At 37.1% G+C, this 19,022-nt stretch overlaps 1 protein-coding gene across 1 annotated transcript; it reads left to right on the plus strand.

The window, feature by feature from the left end:
* The first annotated feature begins 817 nt into the window (after nt 1-817).
* LOC140166995 (uncharacterized) lies at nt 818-18,895 on the plus strand. Its single transcript, XM_072190476.1, has 4 exons — nt 818-1,066; nt 5,724-5,804; nt 15,686-15,751; nt 18,801-18,895. The coding sequence occupies exons 1-4, from the start codon at nt 931-933 to the stop codon at nt 18,893-18,895; spliced, it is 378 nt and encodes a 125-aa protein (XP_072046577.1). The 5' UTR covers nt 818-930.
* Nucleotides 18,896-19,022: the final 127 nt, after the last annotated feature.

Below are 19,022 nucleotides of genomic sequence, written 5' to 3' on the forward strand. Positions count from 1 at the left end.
AATAAGCCTGCAAGTATAATTCTGGAAAAAACAGAGCCGGAAAAAGAGTTAGCATATGGCCACGCGAAACGAAGCAAAATAAGACAATCATCATTAAGGCATCAAGTGGGGTGTCAGTACATGCTGGAATGAATGGGTCTTGGTACCAAGACGCATTTGCTGTTATGCCATCATCCTACTTGGGTAAGAAATACTACATCGCATCTTTTATAGCTTCAACGTCTTCCTACCCGTCCTTCTTCTGCGTGTCCTCTTTAAACGACGATACATTTATCAACATTAAAAAGCACTACAGGGCAAACGCAACGAGTTACCTTAAAAAAAATACGAAAGTTACAGGTTCAATGGAAACAACGCGGAAGACCTATCAGGCATGCTAATAGAAAGTAATAAGCAAATATCTGTAGTATCGGGTTCGTATGGTTACATTGGAGATCATTTGGCCAACGGGTTACTGGAACAACTTTTACCTGTTGAGAATTGGGGTCAGAGATATATTCTAACCCCATTTTATAGTTCCCCCACAGGTTATATCTACAGAGTGTTCACAATGAACATCTCAACAACGCTATATGCCTACGGTTTCAAAGTAGCAGATATCCGAGCTGGTCACTTCCATGAAGTAGATGTCCAAAATGATAATGTGGTTTCATTCACTTCAGACCAACCTGTCATGGTTGTTCAGTACATGAAAAGCCATTATATCAACAACTTAAGGCAATATTGCCCATCGATGCTTGTTGTGACACCAGTCACGTCATATATCAACGGCACGGTTACTTTTTTTGTATTTTCCTTCAATCGGATTATGCCCGGAGAAAACACTACTACATCAATATCATAGTAGAATGTGATAGTACAAACGGATTTGTACTTGATGATGGAACGTCATTGGCGGAATGGAACCAAGTTTCTACATATGACCGATCAATGTGTTGCTTGAGAGGACCGGTATCTTCAGGCGTCCATTCGGTTTTCCATCATGATCCCATGGTAGTATATGCTGTGGTTGTTTATGGATTTGCCCTCGGTCGTCCTTCTTCATTCCTCTACATGGCCAATATCGGTAAGTTTTAACAAACGTAATCACCAGAATCCTCGTTTGATTTTCCCCATTTTCCTTATTTGTTATAAAATGTAATATTCGTCGATGATCATCATCGTCGTCTCATTACACAGCTGTGACATACGGTTGTGTCTTTTTTCTTACAGGATCTTCTTCTTCTTTCTTAAGTTAGGCGGGGAGCCTAGCTTATTTCTTTCTTGCCATTTCTTCCAAGCAGTATTGGGCGGATGGCTACAAAAGTTATCGTTTTTTTCAACGTCGAAGGTCATCCAGGGGTCACAGAGGTCAAAAAAGGTCATTTAACCGAAAAATGCTCCAATTGAGCTGAAATTTAAATACAATGATGCTTATGACTTTCTAAACATGTTTAAGATATTTTGATATTCATTTAAGGTCATTAAGGGGCCATATATTCAAAACTCAAATTTAAATGCAAGGATCCTTATGATATTCTACACATGAAATTCAGTTAAGGTCATTAAGGGGGTCGTACAGAGGTCAAATGTAAAGTTTTCAAAATGCCAGCTTTCCATGATCAAGGTATATTACAACGGCAATATGAAACAGTCTTATTGCTGCATAATCAGATCGTTAAAGTCATCCCGCCTAACCCAGTGTCTATAAATCATACTTATTAGCTAAGAAAAACATAGGAGAGTAACGGTATGTGTACATATGAATGATGTTAACCTAATGTATATGTGTTTTTTATTTGGGGTCAAAGGTCATTAAGGGGTCACTTCCGGTATAAAAAGAAATACCTTCAAAATGCTACTTCTCCCACAAATTACATAGGACGGTGACTCAACTTGCACACATGCAGTGTCTATGAATCATACACAGATTTGAGGTCAAAGGTCATTAAGGGGTCACTTCCGGTATAAAACCAAATTCCTTCAAAATATTTTATAAGCTAAGAAAAACAGGAGAGTGGCGGTATGTGCACACATGAATTATGCTTACCTTATGTATATGTGGTATTTTTTGTTTGAGGTTAAAGGTCATTAAGGGGTCACTTCCGGTATAAAACCAAATTCCTTCAAAAAATTTTATTAGCTAAGAAAAACATAGGAGAGTGACGGTATGTGCACACATGAATTATGTTTACCTAATGTATATGTGGTACTTTTTTATTTGGGGTCAAAGGTCATTAAGGGATCACTTCCGGTCCAAGACAAAACATTCAAAATGTCCCTTCTGTCACAAATAACATGGCAGAGTGATACTATATGCACACATGCATTGACATAAGGCAATGCCCGTGAGGTTTTCGTAGATTTTGGGGTCAAAGGTCATTAAGGGGTCACAACACGGCTGTGTTCGTGGTCTTAGACCACAGCTAAGTCTAGTTCTTTCTTCTTCTGTCGCCCATTCATTACATTTGCTCTAGCACTGACATGCTTAAACTGATTTTGACTTAACTTGGTCAAAACCATCACTGATCATGCCCCTACATGTCACATGAAACTCGTGGGGTCAAATGTCACGTAGGGGTCACAGAGGTCAAATACGTGATTTCAACTCAAAATGCTACTTCTCCCACTTCCGGTATAAAACGAAATACCTTCAAACATTTTTATCAGCCAAGAAAAACATGGCACGGTAACGGTATATTCACACATGAATTGATGTTACCCAGTTTACACGTGGTATTTTTTTTATTTTGGGTCAAAGGTCGTTAAGGGGTCACGTCTGGTCCAAGATGAAAAACATTCAAAATGTCCCTTCTGCCACTGCCACAAATAACATGGCACAGTGATACTATGTGCACACCTGCATCGACATAAGCCGATGCGTATGGGGTTTTCGTAGATTTTGGGGTCAAAGGTCATTAAGGGGTCACAACACGGCTGTGTTTGTTTGTGGTCTTAGACCACAAGTAAGTCTAGTTTCTTCTTCTGCCGACCATTACATTTGCTCTAGCACTCACATGCATGCACCGATTTTAACCTAACCTGGTCACAATCATCACTGCCTATGCCCCTACATGTCACATGAAATTCGTGGGTCAATGGTCACGTAGGGGTCACAGGGGTCAACTCAAAATGCTACTTCTCCCACAAATTTCGCAGTAACACCACTTGCACACATGCATTGTTATCACCCAGTGTCTATAAATTATACACAGATTTCAGGTCAAAGGTCATTAAGGGGTCATTTCCGGTATAAAACCAAATTCCTTCAAAAAATGTCATTAGCTATGAAAAACATAGGAGAGTGACGGTATGTGTACACATGGATTATGTTTACCAAATCTATATAAGGTATTTTTTTACTTGAGGTCAAAGGTCATTAAGGGGTCACTTCCGGTATGAAACGAAATACCTTCAAAATGCTACTTTTCCCACAAATTATGAAGGACGGTGACGCAACTTGCAAACATGCAATGCTATTACCCAGTGTCTATAAATCATACACAGATTTGAGGTCAAAGGTCATTAAGGGGTCACTTCCGGTATAAAACCAAATTCCTTCAAACATTTTATTAGCAAAGAAAAACATAGGAGAGTGACGGTATAAGTACACATGAATTATGTTTACTTAATGTATATGTGTTATTTTTTAATTGGGGTCAAAGGTCATTAAGGGGTCACTTCTGGTAAAAAACGAAATACCTCCAAAATGCTACTTCCCCCACAAATTACGTAGGACGATGACGCAACTTGCACACATAGTTATTACCCAGTGTCTATGAATCATACACAGATTTGATGTCAAAGGTCATTAAGGGATTACTCCCGGTATAAAACCAAATACCTTCACACATTTTATCAGCCAAGAAAAACATAGCACCAAAAGTGAATCACAACTCGGGGTACAAACCACGATAAATCAAATTAATGAGACCATTTACCAGTTCGCACAGTCTGTCGCATATCATTTAATCATGCGCGCACAGCCTGTCGTACAACAGTCTCCTAATCAGACGTACGAACACGTACACCCGACAGTACGGGCGTCTATTACAAAACGACAATACATTTGTGTGATTGACATGACCTTGTTTAAGAGATAAAGATCCTGGGATAATTTTATTATCTCGAGATCATATCCAGGGATAATTTTATTATCTCGGGATAATTTTATTATCTCGAGATCAGATAATTTTGTTCTCTCGAGATATTATGCCGGGATAATTTTATTATCTTGAGATTATTTCCCAAAAAATATTTTTAATATGTCACTTTCGTGGCTCCGATTCGATTACCACAGCCGCTATAAAAAAAAATGTAGATATTTATATAGCGTTTATGCCGTAAACAGCCTCAAAGCGCTTTACATTTATTCCGCCGTCATTAGAATATCTCGGAACCACGTTTGCAGCCTACAAGTGGCGCAGGGTCCATCAGTACAACGACTGTGACTACCCCTAACAGCTTCCCATTGCACCTGGGTGGGGTGAGGCAAGCGAGACAAAGCGCTTTGCCCAAGGGCGCAACACGGTGGTGGGACGGGGAATCGAACCCACGCACGTCGAGCAAGCTCTCAGATTATGAGTCTAAGGCCGTAACCACTGAGCCACCGTGCCCTCTTAAATTCTGATTCGCAAATTCCTTTGTCCAAGGTAATTTCTTTTGCATATAAATATTAATTACTTATAATACGTAATAGCGTATGTTAGAAGTATGGGCAATTGCCTAGTTAACGTCGCTGTGTGAAAAATAACCGGCCAATATTAAAAGTACTCTTCTAAAATTCTAGAAAATATAGTTTTGTAACATGTCCTAAATTTTTAGCTAATTTAGATGTTTGGAAATATTCGCACTTTGGTGTTTTAGTGTATGTTATAGGTAATAGTACATTGCCTAGTTAACGTCGCTGTGTGAAAAATAACCGGCCAATAATAAAAGTACTCTTCTGAAATTCTAGAAAATATAGTTTTGTAACATGTCCTAAATTTTTAGCTAATTTAGGTGTTTGGAAATATTCGCACTTTGGTGTTTTAGGAAGGATACGTAAACGACAGATAACACCAAAAAATATGAAGAAATTATTTCCAAACCGTGTTACGGCCCACAGCCACTATGTTTCTCATTTTCAAGAATGTGGTTAACAATATGCACAGTATTGTCTCATTTCGTGAACAAAGGCCACACAGTAATTGTTACCTTGTGTTTGCTTTATAATCGTTCACCCAACTGAAACTATAATACCAGCTCATTGCTCATTGCACAGGTAAAACAGACACATGTGTGTGTGGATTTAACGAGAGAAGATCTGATGTAACATAGTTGAGCTGTTTTCAATGAGTGTTATCTTGGTTTAATATCTTTTAATGGGGTTTAAGTCCTGCAAAGGTCGTGGCGAATTCTACTGTAGACTTGACTGCATCATGTAGTCTAACTATGAGTAAAAAGTTGTTATTACGCCCCTGTTTTTGCAGTTGAGCACTTTCTGACTATTTCCGATAGACAGACTGACTCTGGGATAGACTTTGGCTGTGCTGACACCATGGAATGTATATTAATTTACATTCCCAAGAGATGGTTGTCCAAAGCATTTCATCGTGTCGTCTGACGATTGCCTTTTGGCATGAAACTCAGAGTAACGACTACCTATTCTGGAATGTCTGTTCTTTGAATTTTGATTTATTTATTTACTTATTTATTTATGCATTAATGAATTTATATATTTTATTTCATCTCTTTATCCACAGTAAAGGAATCTGATGCACACAGGGCTAATGTTACGCAAACCTCTATTCCAAGTTTAGCAACTGAGACGACAATAGTTCCTGGTAAGTAAAGTAAAGTAATAATATCACAATTTATTATTATAATCATCAGTATCGTCATCATCATTATTATCATATCATCATTACCATCATTAGTAGGGTAGCCTATAGGGACGTTCACTTCCGGTTAGGGCCGAATGTCACTTCCGGTTCGGGTCAAAAGTCACTTCCGGTTCGGGTCAAAAGTCACTTCCAGTTCGGGTCAAAGGTCATTTCCGGTTCGGGTCAAAGATCAATGCCGGTGGGCGTGGCTAATTAGCATATTTGAATATTAATCAGGTGGGCGTGGTCAATGAATCGGGTCAGGATTTATGGTCTAGGAGGGTTAAAAAATTCAAACAAAAAATTTCCAAAAAAATTTTAAAAAAAATTCACAAAATTTCAAACAAAATTAAAATTTTTTTTTAAAAATCTGACAAAAAATTTCAACAAAAAATTCAAACATAAATCTAGATATATTGCATCCTTAAAAGGCTGCGAAGTCTACCCGTGACCTTGAAATGACCTCTGATGACCTTGAAATGACCTTCACCTCGTTTTGCATCATATCCACATGACATATACTAATTTTCATTCAAATTAAACAAACTTTGCAATTTGACCACTTTTGACCTTTGGTTGACCTCTGGTGACCTTGAAATGACCTCCATTATATTTTGAATCATATCAAGATCACATATACTAATTTTCATTTAAATTGGACAAACTTTAAAATTAGACCCCTTTTGACCTTTGGTTGACCTCTGGTGACCTTGAAAATACCTCCACAATATTTTGAATCATATCAAGATCACATATACTAATTTTCATTTAAATTGGACAAGCTTTAGAATTTTACCCCTTTTGACCCCAAAACAGACCCCTCCTCCATGTTTAAGCCAAATCTGATTTCAATCGTATATGAACATAATGCTAGAGCCCTTTTGGCATTATTCTTATGATCACAGCACTTAATATGCAGAAAATATTGAATTTTAAAGTGATTTTCAGTAATCAACCATTTTTGCCCCCTGTATGACCTTGAACTCAAAATATGCGAGAACCCCATAGACACCAGCTAATGTCAATGAATATGTGTCAGTCGCATCTCCGTACCATATAATCTGTAGGAAAAGAAGCATTTTGAAGGTATTTGGTTATGTACCGGAAATACCCCCTTAATGACCTTTGACCCCAAATATGTGAGGACCCCATAGGCCCCGGCTATAGCCAAGGTTAATGTCCAAATCTCAATACTGTACCATCTGTAGGAGAAGAAGCATTTTTGGTAAAAATCACGTTTTTAGCCAAAATTACTCATGCGTGACGTTTGACCCCAAATGGGTCAGGTCAAATGTACAAGCTGGGGTAGTGGAGCTTTTGCCCAAGTTTGGTCATAATCGGTCAAATAATGAAGGAGCTAGAGCAAATTATGTTAAATGTTGACAGAAAGAAAGAAGAACTAGACTTAGCTGTGGTCTAAGACCACGAACACAGTCGTGTTGTGACCCCTTAATGACCTTTGACCCCAAAATATATAAAAACGCCCATAGACATTTGCTAATGTCAATATATGGGTGCACGTGGCACCACTTTGCTATGTTATTTGTGACAGAAGGGGCATTTTTCGTCTCAGACCGAAAGTGACCCCTTAATGACCTTTGACCCCAAATAAAAAAATACCACATATGAATTGGGTAACCACAATTCATGTGTGAACATACCGTTACTCTCCTATGTTTTTCTTAGCAAAAAAAAATGTTTGAAGGTTTTTCGTTTTATACCGGAAGTGACCCCTTAATAGCAAATAAAAATTTTTGAAGGTTTTTCGTTTTATACCGGAAGTGACCCCTTAATGACCTTTGACCCCAAAAACAAGGCTGTGTTCGTGCTCGTAGACCACAACTAGTTCTTCTTTCTTCTGTCGACCATTATATTTGCTTTAGCACGCACATGCGTACACCGATTTTGACCCAACTTGATCTCAACCATCACTGACCATGCTCCTATACGTCACAAAAATCTCATGGGGTCAAATATCACGTAGGAGTCACAAGGGTCAAAAACGCGATTTCAACTCAAAATGCTACTTATCCCTCAAATGTCATTAAGGGGTTACTTCCGGTGTAAAACCAAAAACTGTCAAAAATTTCTCTATTAGTTGAGAAAAATATAGGAGAATGACGGTATGTTCACACATGAATTGTCTTTACCCAATGTATATGTGGTATTTGTTTTGTTTGGGGTTAAAGGTCATTAAGGGAGCACTTCAGGTATAAAACGAAATACCTTCAAAATGCTACTTCTCCCACAAATTACGTAGGACAGTGACGCAACTTGCACACGTGCGTTGCTATTACCCAGTATCAATGAATCATACACAGGTTTGTGGTCAAGGGTCATTAAGGGGTCACTTCCAGTATCAAAGCAAATACCTTTAAAGAATTTTATCAGCCAAGAAATACATAGCACAGTGACAGTATAAATGCCTGTAAATGTGAATGTATATTCACACATAAATTGATGTTAACCAGTGTACACGTGGATTTTTATTTGGGGTTAAATGTCATAAGGGGTCACTTCCGGTTTGAGACGAAAAACCTTTAAAATGCCCCTTCTGCAACAAATAACATTGCAGAGTGATGCTCCGTGCACACATGCATTGACATTGGCCAATGTCTATGGGGTTTTCATAAATTTTTGGGTCAGAGGTCATTAGGGGTCACAAGATGGGTGTGTTCGTGGTCACAGCTTTGTCTAGTTATTTCTATATCTTACGCGAGCAAATAAAACTGATCTGAACTGAAATCTGTTTTACACGAGTAAAATGCGAAATCGGTAAGTCAAATCTGAACGTGACGATTCTCTTTCTTATCGTCACATTAATATATAATTCCTATATGCATCGAGTGCAGTGCTAATGATATTAACTTAACCCCGGTATCCCCATACAAGGGACGTCGTTTTTCAAAGTCGATACTTTGTTTCACAACTTTCATGATAATTTCTCGCTTTTGGTCTGTTAGTCTGTGTCGACACATATCCGAAGCGTAGACGTATAGCGTTAAAGCCCTGAATTATAACTTGTATGGATCTCCTCCGTCGAAAGTACATTTTCGCGTCATTCAGTTCGAGAGGCCAGTCTAATAACGTGGTATATTTCATCGGCGTTCAAAAGAGCCTTGCGAAGTCTTTCGTCCAACAAATAGGCTCGAACGTACTCGTAGACAGGTTCCATATTTTGAGACATTGTTTTAGTATCTTCTAAATAGCGCTTGTTTGTTTGTTTGTGTTTAGCGCCTTTTGTATTTTATTCTTTAACAATGATAGTAGGGCTGTTTTTATTTAAAACTAAATTGTTACTTACTTCAATTCTATGCTGGAAATATTGTATTAATGATAAAATAAGATTTCAGTTGAAAATTGAAAGGTAAATGAAAGCACTGCAATTGTCATTGACAGATATGATACAGCCCATTGTCATGCTTGTACGATGAGTACGCGAGGAGTCAAAGGTCCTTTATTATTCAGTCATGCCATGAATAAAGTCAGTTTGGTGCTTTTTAACATCAAAATATTATTAAACCAACCAAGTTGGTGACTTCATAATCAAAATCGAGATTATCCAAGGTTTGATATTTAATGTAATGAGTTCAATAAAAGGAGATCCCAGGGCTTGATAATGGGGTGCAATGATCTCCCCAAGTGCATGTTTTTGTTTTCTGATGAGGGGATAACGCCCACAACTATGGAAATATATAAAATGCACTTATTGGCTTCCTTTACTTATTTCCTATCATATCAATGTATATAGAAGTACACTGCAGTCAAATGACTAAAACGAGAAGAAAAAAATGGCTGAAAGAGACAACCCCTGTAAATTTTATTTTATCAGAATCATCAGTGCCAGCATTGGGATAAATTGTCATTGAGGCCATTCTTGTCATGATACTATAGTTTCCAGAGACTGTATTTAAATATAAAAATATAAAAAATATGGACAACTATTTACTGTCAGCTTACATATATCCTGATGCCCGGGCCTGATGCATTGCTTTCCAAACTTAACACAAAACATTCCATAAATCTTTTCATTGCTACACGACTGAATAGGCATAGAATTACTGGTAATGGCTTTTTGGATAGACATGTAACTTAACACAAAACATACCATAAGTCTTTTCATTGCTGCAAGACTGAATAGGCACAAAACATGCCATAAATCTTTTCGGCTGAATAGGCATAGAATTACTGGTAATGACTTTTTGGCTATAGACATGGATCATTGGATCGTTATGGTGATAATAAATATTTACAATGAACAGTGTGCCCGTTAGCACTATTGACTGCAAAATACTGATATACTTGCTATATACACAACTATTATCAACAAATATAGCTTGTGAAATGACACTAAAATGTACTAGTTGAATTTTCAGTAGAAACTTTTTAATTGAAGAAAACAATTTTTCTACACACAATTATTTAACTTTTTTTCTTGAATTACGAACGCGTGATGTAAATTAGCTTTGATAAGGACTAAAGAAAATTTGTATTGCCCTTTTTCGATCGACCTAAAAATCAATTCATATTTGAACTTTCATATATTTGGTATAAAATTCCCAAAATGCCTGTTTGTAATTCGTAGCGCACAAGTCTGATATATTCAAAAATGCAAACAGACTGGAGCTTTTGAGGGCAATACAAATCAGTCCACTTATAATAAGCCCAATCGGCATTGGAAGTTTGCAATGCATTGTGGGACAGTTTTTGCAGTTTTAGGACACTTTGTCCTTTGACCTATCGGGAAAATTGCTGTAAATATTAATAATTTATTTATTATTGTCATAATGTTATCATTAAAAATATTTAAATAATTAATTCATTTAATAATAATGTTTTTAAGTTTGTTTTTATTCTAGTAACACGTTTTAAATTATATTTTGTACGCACAAAACCCGAATTTTTCTGAATTTTCCAGATAGGTCAAAGGGCAAAGTGTCCTAAAAAAACCGGAAGTTACAATAGCGATTTGGCTTATTTGCCGTAGAAGGAGGAGGGTGAGAGTTCATAATGCCGGGTCGAAATAAGTTTAGTAATTATTTTAAACTGTTGCGATTGGGTAGTTCACAGCATCTTGCGAATGGTAGTGAGCTTTGGCAAAAAAAGCATGATCATTTCATACCGAGTGTGTAGAAGAATTCAAATATCACAGATATACTTTTGTGGGTCCTGTGGTTCTTGAGGTATGTTGTAAAGAGGGCTGAAACAATATTTTAGTAAAACGTATATAATTCGTTAACATCAATAAATCAAGCAAGTTTTCAAAGTATAGAGGAATCCAAATCCACGCATTCCTACACCTGACTAGCAGCCTTTAGTTGGGTAGCCGTCGGCTACAATGCACCCAAAATATGAAATGATTCGGCCTTGGCGGAAATTTTAAACTGCATTCCATCACCCGTTTTACACCTTCCGCGAAAACACGGGTAGACAAAAGAATGATTAGAGTTTACAAGCTTCTACATGGTCTATTCGCTGTTGAAGTGACATAATAATCGGATTAACTACACGCGGTATCTATGCATTGATGTACTTGCGAACCAAAAGGACTATGTATGAATAGATGCGACGGGATTACCTGCGGAATTATCTCCATTATTATTAGCTATTATTCTATTAACCCTCCTTGTCCTTGCATCTTCTTTAGGTGTTAGGCGGCTTTTATTTGCACAATTGGACGCTCAAAACACCAGGTTGGTGCTAGCGGCTACCCACAGATGTCCGACCAAATCCTGACCATGACTTGGCTCGTTGGATTCGTCTATAGGATTTGTAGATTTTTTTTTCTTGTCACACTTTACGAAATGCTTACTAGCGTTGCGTTGCGTTGCGTTGGAGTTACTTAGGCTACTATTATTTCCTCTTACTTAATAAAAAGAAACGAAACAAGTTTTTTGTACTCGGCTCACAAAAGTAGCCACCTAATCCTTATTAATGGTCACACGCCAGTGATTTTTCAGCTGTAGGAGGACAAAATGTTGATTAAGTTATCAACTAGAGAATTTTGACCAAAGACCTCACACATTTTAATCTAGCGACATTTTTCAAACTGTATACTTCATTTTGATACATCCTGTATTTATTATACTTATTGTTTACGGAATAAAGCGCGCGCGCACGGTATACTATTACTATTACTAGTATATTACCAATGAATAACCCTAACAAATAAATGCATCTTCTATGTCAATGTCAATCAATGTTTTCAAACATAATATTAAGCTTGTTGCCTGATATTTCACCTCCATGTATTAAGTTTTGTAGGTTTAAAATGTACATTTTAATTAATATAATTGTATTATAACATGTTGTGTAGTAACAGCATTAGACTCTTTGTAACTAGAACAGGGCCCTCAGGGAGAGCAGCACAAAGTGCTGATGAGGCTACCTTGTATAAACAAAATGTAAATAAAATAACCCTAACCCTAACCCTAACCCTAACCCTAATCCTAACCTTAACCTTAACCCTAACCCTAACCCTAATCCTAACCCTAACCCTAACCCTAACCTCACCCTAATCCAAACCCTAATCTTGGGCTGAATGCTCTGCGCCGGGCAAAACAGGTACGCCGGGCAAAACATGTACCTGATCGACGCGACGGAGTGAATCCCAAGAAACACCTTTTGGTCGCTACGAAGCGAGCTAAAATGTGACAACGGGGTGGCTTCGACCAACAGTGCCTCGTCTACCCGTAATGGTTACAACAATGCTGGACTTAAAATGCATCACTATTAACGCATGCGTGTTCGTCAATATAGCTTTAGTCCCATCCGCCTTCGCAGCACATTAGTTTGAATTCATTCACTATGTGGAATGACTGGAATCCCACTGACGGCGGAGGAGAATTACTAACTGGTCAGACCTTCTAATTCTATCAAGAATAATAAAATTATAATACCTGAACAATTAGTTTTTGTATTGAACAAATAGAATATGATATATCTTAACTTTGACTAGCATTGAGTTAGATCCAGTGGCGGATCTAGGAATTTGGGAAGGGGGCCTGGGAGGGGGGGGGGCATCATTACTTAAAACAATAAGGTACATGTGTCCAAAACAGAAGCCAAAACGGACACTTCTTTATCCTTATGCAGGGTGTGTCTGAGGGGGATTCCTTAGTATTTGAAAAACATTTAAAAGGCCCAATGGTATTTTGGTGTAATGACATTTCGTGCATATTTTGTTATTTCTATGTGAATTGTGGAAATGAAATTGCGATTGCTGTTTATTTTAATTTTGACATATTTGATTAATTAGAACATAAAAGTGCAACTTTTTTATTTCGTTCCTTCCTTAATTCTCAACCAATTAATTTTGACATATTTGTCTTTGTTTAGGATATACACCGTATTTTAGTATGTGATGTGGTTTCTTCTGTGTGTGGGGTATAGACTAAGTGTGTAGGTGTTTTATTTTCGTATTTTGATTCTGATATTTTTGCTTCTTTAGCGGAAAAACCCACACAACTCGTTTGTTACTTAGATATTATGATGCTTTATTTCTATACAAAATTACTCTTTATAACTCTGAAAAGATCGATAAGTAACACGCGCTAAGCATGTGATATAGGGCCTACATGTCATACCAAGCTAATATGTTGTGATAGTTTGATTAGTGGTTTTGAAAGGTTTTCGCTAAGGAATGTTGCTTATTATTAACCATTAAAGCTTGTTATTTGGTGAAAGCTATACCATGGTTGAAGATTGATTGTCAAAATATATCGACATCCCTTCCAATTACAAACGCTGTATCTGCTACATTATTTTCTAGTAGATGCTGTATTTTACCTGAGCCTGCAGACGGGTTAAAACACTCATCTGCCATGCAATACATTTTTGTCTCTGTTATATCATTATCTAATATACGCCGATTTTACCTGAGAGGGATGTAGCATTGTAGACTATTATACTTATCAAATTAGCGAAATGCCATTCAACTTCAACTTCAAAAAAGTACTCGAACCAATTCAACGTGATGTAAATTTTTCAATCTTCCTATTTAAAACTTCATTGGTCGGATACCAATCACTATCAAGGAGCGATTTTACTCTAACTTTTCTGGACCAAATATTAAAATATTTGGTCCAGAAAAGTCAGTGTAAATTTTTGTGGTTAAAGTGTTAATACTTATTTCATTTTGCTTGTATTCTTTCAGTTAAAATATTTTTTAGCTTCAAAAGTCTGTAATTTGTATGAATGCCTAAACAACCGATCAATCCCATCAATCATATTAATATGTTTTGGTTTCACAAAGACTGGCGGTTTGTATGGATTTTTTTGACAGTACCTTGAATGAAAGATTTACCTATGGCGCCACATGATATATGACAGGACTGATTCAGAATGGTTTGGGTTGAATTAATTCTTATTGTATTACCTGGGCTAATTTGTATGCAGTTTTTGATGAAAAGAAAAGCATAATTATTCCCATCTAGTGTTTTGAACTAGTAATTTTCTATTGGTGATACATGTATTTCTTTCCAAATATTACTATCCACCTATTCTCGTCTGTTTAAGGGGTACTACACCCCTGTGGTAAATTGTGACTATTTTTGCATTTTTCTCAAAAATAATAACACACTGGTAACAAAAGTTATGTATATTATTGGGGCAAGGAATCCAATTACTATACTGAAATTTCAGTGACTCAAGGCAAGCGGTTCAGTATATATGATTGGAAATGAGGTACATCCTAGCGGTACCTCTTTTCTTATCATAAATAACGAACCGCTTGTCATGGGTCACTGAAATTCCAGTGTAGTAATTGGATTCCTTGCCCCTATAATATACATAACTTTTGCTACCACTGTGTTATTAGTTTTTAAGAAAAATGCAAAAATAGACACAAATTTATCGAGGGGTGTAGTACCCCCTTAAAGCAATAACGTGTGATTTGCATAAAGAATAGATTCCTATTTAAATGTTAGTTTTCACTGATCACATTGTTCTCCTTTAATTTCGAGCCAATCAAATGAGGTCTATGAGCTGGGCTGTCGCCAAAAACGTTTCGTTGGAGGTCTCCAGAACCGAATTTTGTTACATACCATATGATTACACACTAAAACCGCCATTTGTAATCGGTTGCGTGCATGGAATTACATTATCTTTGATTAAGCCTTTAAAAATCTTTAAAAGTCAAGGTATTCTTAGTCCTTATGTTGGACTGACAATTTCGAGCTATGCCTTCAACATACGAAGCAGCGCGGCGTGAAGTGCTCAGTGATCAATTTTGTTTTGCCTAACCATATATGGAGAATGCAAATTTGACATTGATATATTTTGTTTTGCTTGACGCTGTGTGGTGAATACGTTGACGCTGACATGTGTAATTTGTAAGCTTTCTGCCTTAACCGTAACACGCAAGAGTACTACAAAATACTACTTGATATATGCATTGCGCCCTTTAGTGATATATAGACACACTTTCGTTGGTCCGGCCAGCGAAAGACAAGTGTCTAAAGGTCCCGACCTAGTGCCTGGCATGCGAGGGGTCTCGGGTTTGAATATGTATGCTCGTTTTTGGCTAATTTTCTGTGGAGAAAATAATGTCCAACTTATCTTGTCACAACCGACTGGTTGTGACGAATCACAGCCGACTGGTTGTGACGAATTTACCAATACGCCGTAGAAGTAGTGATGTAACAGGATAATAACCATAGGTGAAAACAATATTGAATGTATTGCCCTACACTATAAGTAGGCTGCACTCATCACATGTCATTTCTGTGTATGTGTGCAATCATAGATTGAATACATCACTACTTCTAGGGCGATTAATGTTGTTGCTTCATTTTATGAATAAATCACTTTATACTGACGACTTATTTCGTTGTTCTTTTTAGGAGATAACGGAAATACGATTTCAACATCTTCAAGGCCTGATATTATATTACCAACGCTTCATACAGGTAAATAATAAAGATACACGTTGGCCGTACTTAAGGGCGACGCGGACGGTCGCTATCCCTAACCCTAAGGACCGATATCTCTAAGATTCGCTATCTCTATGGTGTAAATCCAACGGGGATACAATGTTCGCTATTTTTATTCCAGAAAAGGGTTCACTATACCTAACAAATGGTTCGCTACTTCTAAGGTTCAGTATCACTAATTTTAATTAAGGTTCGCTATCTCTAAATTTAGACAAGGTTCGCTATCACTAATTTCAAATAAGGTAGACCATCTCTAATTTTAATTCAGGTTCGCTATCTTTGAATAACTTTAGGATGTGAAGGTAAGTGACATTATTCTGGACAAAAACATGTTGTTAATGAACGTATAAAAGATGTATAAAGTTGTTTTCTAAAACAGAGTTTTCTCAGTAATCAAATATCGCAGCGAGTGAAATGTTGGTGCATTGGATGTAGCTTAACATTTTTTGTGTGTGTTTATACAAGTTTTTGGAATAAATTTGAAAATCCTTCGTTTAAAGCTTTCAAATGTGCGCCACGTATAAAACCACACGCAGAGTGACTGTTTTCTTCTTTTTTGTATTGTACTACAAATCGATCAAAGAAATAATGTTGCCATGGGGAAGAACCAAATACAGTACCGATTAAATTTTAAAAGCCCGTTTTTGGGGAACATTTTTGAGAATCTTGCTTGAGAAAAAACTGTTTTGTTACATTATCGATATCTTGATTGTGGAACGTTAATTTTGACTACCAACATTATTTCTCAACGGTCTGTCGATTACTCTACCATTTGATTTTCATTCCAAATTGAAGCTACTTTTGCAAAAAACGATGCGTCCGACTTTGCGGGGGCAATGCGCTTGTTATTAACAGACTGTATGCACTATTGAATATCATAGTCAGTTTGAGACCATCAGTTTTCGTAAGCTTTTTTCTTACTTTTCTCTTTTTTTTTGTCTTCTTTCTTGTTCGTTTTTTTCTTTCTGACTGCAGTGATTGATTGTTTTTGCCGGGTTTTTATTGTTTTTTGCCGGTTTTTTTTTATTATTGTATAATTCAGGAATATGCCTACTTAGTCTTAATAGGCGCGGCCTATATACGCCTATGAATATTTTTTACAAATTAGATATTGGTTGTTGGTTTTGTTATTATTGTTGTAGTATTGTTGTATATATTGCATAATCAGGGTAGGCATACTAGGCCTATTATAGCCCATAGGAAAAATACCATAGGAAAATTGCAGAAAACCGGCTGCCCCCATCCCGGCAGCCCCTACCATGGTTGCCCCCTCACTATCCCTGCAACATAGGATGACGCACGTGCCACGGTTTCATAGGTTCGTGGTCATGTGCATGTAGATTGATACACAAAGTACGCTTGAGTTCATTTTTTTCTGAATGGCTGTTTCTATTATTAACTGACGCCCCTGGAATCAAGCCTTGACAAATCCATTATATAACCTTAAAAATGACATTAATTATAATGACTGGTGAAATGTATAAGTAGACTGCGGCACTCAAGGTTCAATTAATTGTCCGTCATTTTTCTGTTGGCAATCTTCATATGAAGAATTCTACCCACCAAGTTTACACATTGGTCCATAATGACTTTTGACCTCGGATGACCTTTAAAACCACCCCGTCAACATATATTTGAAATATCGGATCGATGCGTTGAAGCTCGGCGAAGTGAATTGCCGGGGGTTGCACTACACTTGGCTTTAATAATAATTGGGTCTGGTTATGTTCATAAAACAGTCCCTTGTTTCAAATTCTTGGTTTTGGTTTCTTTATTGTTCAGAAACCAAAAATTAGGCGATTAAAAAGTGGAGCAGAGCTGGTCTGCAATCATAGCATTCTTGAGCTGGGAGGACACAGTAGAGTATATAAACAAGTATATAATGGCCTATTGTGCTAAACATTATTATTATCGGATATCTATCACCGCGGGCGGTAGTTGATGCTCGGTATCAAATTTGAATTAGTCTTACTGCAGAGACGCTTTTAACGAAGTCTGTCATAGGTGTTCTGCTTTCATGTCACCGTATAATTACACCCCGAGTTCTACAGCCCCGAGGCCCATTGTGGAGGGAGGGGGGCTTTGGGGACATGTGCCCCCGGATAACAGCGCGGCGGCAAAAAAAGGTAAGGGTGGCAGAATAAAGAAGGGCGGCAAAAAGAATTATTAAAGAAAAAGGCCGAATTTAAACATTTATTTTGTATACTTAGATCAGGTAACCTCAAACCAAGCGATTATGCATCACACAATTATGTAACAAACTGACATGAAGACCAAAACGGCTTGCTACAAGTTTTAAGTTTCTAACAAAGGGTACAAACAAAGATATCGATAATGATGTTCCTCAAGAGCTTAGGTAGCATTAAACCAAAACCAATGCTGAAACTCAATATTTGAAACGATCTAGTGTATAAATAACTGAAAATGTGTAAACTTGGTGTCTTTCTTTGAATTATTTTTCCAAAATACATCTTCTTGAAAGAGTGAGCAGTATTTTTTTCTACCGCTTTATTTCCGTGGCTTGAACCTGACATCCCCCTTCACACACACCCCCACACCCATTGCACAACACTGCATAATTGGCTAGATACCATCGACATATACCTACTGTGAAATATTTACCCAGCAAACTCAAAACTCAAAACGTTTTACAGACAAGGTTTAGATGTCGGGTCATATAAAGGGTATAAAGATGTTTTGATAATATTCAAATAACCTTTCTGAAAACGTTATTTAAAAGAGTAGTTTGTCATCCTCTTTTTATGACATTTATTTATGACAGTAGATATCCGTGGTGTACCAGAACGTAATTCAAATTTCCCGATATTTTTGCTAAACGAATTAATCTGCAAGAAATTGTTTGTACAGAAACTTTATGTAGCCAGAGGTTTCCAGTGGTATAAAAATCTCGACTTTTTTTGTGCAAAGTGGGGGGGGGGATGATGGTGTGGATCACGAAATGCCCTTGTAACTGTTGACAAAATATTTTACAATAACTTTTTTTTAAACGTATTTATTGACACAGGTACCATACCAACGCCGTCTACGTCAACTCCGTCGCAAGGTAAGACATATTATGTGACCCGAGATTTCGTATATGAGCATAGCTGTACTGATTAGAAACAGGCCAATCAAATTTTAAAAAAATCACCCACCACTAATTGCAACATAATTAGAGTCACGCGGTAGCCGTGACCAGCAAGTTTAAAAAAAAAAGACTGATAAAGAAGACTAATAACAGATGCTC

Source organism: Amphiura filiformis, chromosome 12, assembly GCF_039555335.1.
Source record: "Amphiura filiformis chromosome 12, Afil_fr2py, whole genome shotgun sequence".
NCBI classification, from domain to species: domain Eukaryota; kingdom Metazoa; phylum Echinodermata; class Ophiuroidea; order Amphilepidida; family Amphiuridae; genus Amphiura; species Amphiura filiformis.

Excerpts from the sequence above, each read along its gene's own strand:
- LOC140166995 (XM_072190476.1), top strand. The coding sequence starts at position 931 with ATGTGTTGCTTGAGAGGACCGGTATCTTCAGGCGTCCATTCGGTTTTC. Across the intron at positions 1,067-5,723 it reads CCTCTACATGGCCAATATCG|TAAAGGAATCTGATGCACAC; the intron begins GTAAGTTTTAAC and ends CTTTATCCACAG. Across the intron at positions 15,752-18,800 it reads ATTACCAACGCTTCATACAG|GTACCATACCAACGCCGTCT; the intron begins GTAAATAATAAA and ends TTATTGACACAG.